This window comes from Strongylocentrotus purpuratus, unplaced genomic scaffold, assembly GCF_000002235.5.
Source record: "Strongylocentrotus purpuratus isolate Spur 01 unplaced genomic scaffold, Spur_5.0 spur5_scaffold_20, whole genome shotgun sequence".
Lineage (NCBI taxonomy): Eukaryota > Metazoa > Echinodermata > Echinoidea > Camarodonta > Strongylocentrotidae > Strongylocentrotus > Strongylocentrotus purpuratus.
The window spans coordinates 683422-687785 of record NW_022145606.1 but is presented as its reverse complement, the minus strand read 5'-3'; the positions used below and the strand labels follow the sequence as shown (position 1 = coordinate 687785).

Below are 4364 nucleotides of genomic sequence, written 5' to 3'. Positions count from 1 at the left end.
TACCATAGAGTCACCACTCATCTACCATAGAGCCACCACTCATCTACCATAGAGCCACCACTCATCTACCATAGAGCCACCATTCATCTACCATAGAGCCACCATTCATCTACCATAGAGTCACCATTCATCTACCATAGAGCCACCATTTATCTACCATAGAGCCACCATTCATCTACCATAGAGCCACCATTCATCTACCATAGAGCCACCATTCATCTACCATTCACTACCATTCAAAATACGCAACAAAATGTTACGCTTAATTGTAGCATTTTGAAATGGTATATTCAGAATGGTAGTTTGGATCTTGATCTATGGTTAGCAGAATGGTGGCTGTAGTGCGTTCTATAGTACACAGAATGGTGACTATAATATATTGAATTTTTGAGAAATCTAAACTTAAATGTTAACTTACAATACACACATGATGCTTATTAAAAAAATGAATTGAATGAAAGTGGCAGGATGTATTTGGTTTATATCAAAAGTTGTATGCATGTACATATGCTAAAAACTAAAATAAAAGGCAAGTAAAAATATATATCACATAAACATGTACACTACAAACTAAAATGAAAGGCAAGTTCGTAATTGCAACACATATTACTTGGACTTATTCTACTAAGATGTAATAAATACCCACATATATATCACCCTAGTTCCTCTAAATAATCGGCAAGTTAAAAAGAAACAACTGAAATGTCACATACAGTGTGTACGTAAACATGACTAAAATGAAAGGCAAGTTAAAAATATATAAACATGTACAATAAAAACTAAGGCACTGAGTTGCAGCACAGGATTGTTCTAAAACCTTGTATAAACATGTACAATAAAAACTCAAATGAAAGGCAAGTTCATAATTGCAACACATATTACTTGGACTTATTCTACTAAGGTGTAATAAATACCCCCATATATATCACCCTAGTTCCTCTAAATAACTAAAATGTCATATATAGTGTGTATGTAAACATGACTAAAATGAAAGGCAAGTTAAAAATATATAAACATGTACAATAAAAACTGAGGCACTGAGTTGCAGCACAGAAATGTTCAAAAACATTGTATAAACATGTACAATGAAGTTCAAGTCAAAGAGGTTGTATATGTGAGTTCGAAGAGGAGCAGAAAATACAAGCCTTGCTGCTCATTTTTGGAGTCTCTGAAGGCGATCAAGGTCCCTCTGGCTGAGAATACTGAAGACCCAACCCTTTCTATACTCAAACTGTTTACATGATTTTGATAGACCTTCTGTGTCAAACAATCTCCCCTGTATCGATCGGTATCACTACCCCCACCCCATGATTCGATGTGTAACCTCGTCTATGCCATGTTCCATCGTAGGGCACTGCCACGTCCACATGATCATTTTCCCTGATGGTCAGATCCTTGTCCATGGCCCTTTGACGTAGGCATGCTGCCACCTTCTTCTTCTGATCCTTACTGGTCTGCAAAAAAAAAAAGAGTTTGTAATAAATAACAAGTAAATTTCAAGTTCCCTCAGGCCCCTTACTTATTAGACCCTATTACAAATATTTAGATTTGATTAATTTTCATCCCTTGATTTGACAAGAAGGGATATTGATGTACATGTATTATACTGTCTATCGACCATAACTAAGAAATAAAAATATGTTTGGATTAAATGTACGTACAGCTAAGATAATGTAATGAAGAAAACACAAGGCTGGTGACTAACCTCTTGGGATAAGGAAGATAAAGTGGCTATGTGCCTGTTGTAGCTAGGGGCTTCGACTAGTGGGGCTGTTCCGAGGATGGTCAGCAAGTCGCACAAGCTATCCCGTGCCAAACCAACCTCCGTTGCTGCCAGAGTAGCTCTGCGGTTTATTTCTGCAGACTTTCCACGTCCTTCGCATTCATTTTCTGATGAAGAGAATGTCCTCTCCTTCTTGCAAATGAAGCAACCAAGGACCATGGCGCAGTTCAACCCATTCCTCTTTGACAAATTCTCCAGAGGAATGAGATGCCCTGTAAAAGATATTCAAAACACTTTATGGAACAGGGAAAATATTTTGAAAAGCACAATCCCCAAATAATAACAAAGTGCTAGTTATGACATACATGTAGTATATTACACAAATACACATGTTCACAGATTTCACGACAATTCCGATGCCCCCACTTCGATTCACCATAGAGTAAAGGAGGGGTTTTTCGGCCACTTAAGACAAAATCCTATTTTTTGGACTCTTTACTTCCTATTTATTATCATTTCTTGTTCAAATCATGAAGCAAATACTATTATTATTTAAACAAAGAAAGAATCCCAGAAAAAAAATCATGAATTGCCATGACAACATTCATTTCAATTTTCACTGTTTCGAAGGTAGTTTTCGGCCTAGCGAGGCAGTTTTCGGCCGCATGTACAAAGTCAATAGGAAGCAAGCAAGCGCGCCATGCGTTTCCCCACTGATCTATAGCACTAGCGGCCGGAGCAGGTATCCCAAGCCGGAGCTTCCCGTGCTGAAAACTATCTCTGCGGTGATCAGAAATTGGAATCTGAATTAGACAGAGATATCGTGTGTGCGCTGCGGTATCCGGCTGCATTGATTAAATACATGCGATGAGATACTTTTGAGCTTGCGACTCACACAAAATCGGACTCTAAATCTGAAAAATACTTGAAATAAAGCTCATTTTATGGTACCCATATTCCTTACACGCTTAAGATACTTAATTTTTCAGATTCGGGGAGCGGGACCGCCGATTACATCGCTAAAATGTGATATTTTAGGGGCAGCCATTTTAGGACATATTTTCCATTGCAAATGTGGTTCTTCAGTGACTCTGGCATGGTATGGTATGTGTGGGATATATGATATGCTGTTATGCGATGGATTTTACAGGGATTTTACCATGCATCCAACGGATCGGCCGAAAACTGGTGATGGTCGATTACCCCCTCCTTTACTCTATTCTTAATCATTTGATTTGGCTTTTTGAGCCATTCACCCTTTGAGCATGCAATACAATCTCAAAGTAACAGTTTGCAAACTAAAAATATTGTTTGATAGGAAGTACATACCTCCCAGACACACGTGAGCCTTTTGCAAAGCAGCTGCAAGTTGTGGGCCACTAATGACGCGGATCTTCACATGTGGGACCAGGGCCAAAAATAGGGCTGTCCAAACACTTATTCAGGGAAAGCTTCCTCGATCTCTGAATTAGCTGTTAGTTCTTCTGGCACCTCTCCAGCATTCATGTTACTCTTCTGTAATATCTGGTAATGATCTCCTTTAAACACCTTCCTCTTCCTCACATATTTTGGAGTTTTGCGAAGCATTTTCAGTGAGTAGAAATTGGAGACCAACGGCTAGAAGAGTTGTTCAAATCTTGGGCACAAGGTGGCAGCAAACAGCCCTTGTTATCTACTTTCTGCTGATATACATTACTTGTTACAATTTGGTTTAGAATTTGTTATTTAATGATTTCTTTAATTGATTGAGACTAATTGAGTGCAAACAGAGGCAGTGGAGCGACTTCCTAAGTGGGGGGGGGGGGGGGTGCCGGGGGGGGGGGCACCAACAAAAAGGGCACTTTCTGGAGAAAATAAATAGGGCACCTACAAAGGGAAATCTCACAGCGAAAATATATATTTAAAAAAAAAACATTTGTATATACCCCCTATATTGTGATTAGATTATCAGGGATGATTTCAATATTTTTTTTATCTTTATAAATAAGATTTGTGAGGTCGCAGTGCGAAAAATTACATCAATTATAAAGAAGAAAAACCCAATCCTGATGGGTTTATTACATTATCATAACAGAAGACTGAAAAGACCTTTGATAAGTACCATAATTATAACATCTAGAAATGCGGGTGTGCTTTGGGTGATATTGCTCTTAGTAGCTGGAAATTAGGGGCACGTGATGAGAGGAAAAGGGGACACTTATCGAAAAGGGTGACACTTATTAGAAGAAAAAAAGGAGCACATGTCAAATTACAACGGGTAATTATCAGAAGGTGAAAATGGGGCACGTACGTATCATTGTTAAAGGGTAATTATCTGAGGTGAAAAGAAAAGGGGCACTTATGAGAATGAAAAAGGGGCACTAATAATAAGGGGAAATGTTGATTTGTTGTACGAAAAGGGGCACCGATCAGTTTTTAATAGGGGCATTTAATACAAGGGGAAGGGGGGGGATTTATGAGAAGGGGGAAGTGCAGGCTATTATTAAAAAGAAAAGAGGCACATGTCAAGATAAACGGGGCACTTATGAGAGATAAAAAGGGGGTAATTATGGGTAGGGGATGGGGCACTTATAAAAGAAGGAAAAAGAGCATTTATTAGGAAGGGAAGGGGGCATTTATGATAAAGGGAAGGGGCTCTCTT

The 4364-nt window shown here is 38.7% G+C and overlaps 1 protein-coding gene across 2 annotated transcripts; it reads right to left on the bottom strand.

The window, feature by feature from the left end:
• Positions 1-450: 450 nt before the first annotated feature.
• LOC115927142 lies at positions 451-3263 on the bottom strand. Of its 2 annotated transcripts, XR_004065447.1 has the most exons (4): positions 3053-3263; positions 1706-1995; positions 1068-1454; positions 451-817 (listed from the first exon to the last, which is right to left on the bottom strand). XR_004065447.1 is itself a non-coding variant. In XM_030992611.1 (3 exons), exons 2-3 carry the CDS (start codon positions 1940-1942, stop codon positions 1263-1265), a joined length of 429 nt encoding a protein of 142 aa, XP_030848471.1. In that variant the 5' UTR covers positions 1943-1995; positions 3053-3263; the 3' UTR covers positions 451-1262. The 2 variants fall into 2 exon arrangements, 1 of the variants encoding a protein (XP_030848471.1); XM_030992611.1 differs by having other exon boundaries at positions 451-1454.
• Between the last annotated feature and the right edge of the window lie 1101 nt (positions 3264-4364).

Coding starts and splice junctions, on each gene's coding strand:
- LOC115927142 (XM_030992611.1), bottom strand. CDS start 1,942: ATGGTCCTTGGTTGCTTCATTTGCAAGAAGGAGAGGACATTCTCTTCA. Junction 1,455..1,705: donor TATCTTCCTTATCCCAAGAG/GTTAGTCACCAG, acceptor TTTTTTTTGCAG/ACCAGTAAGGATCAGAAGAA.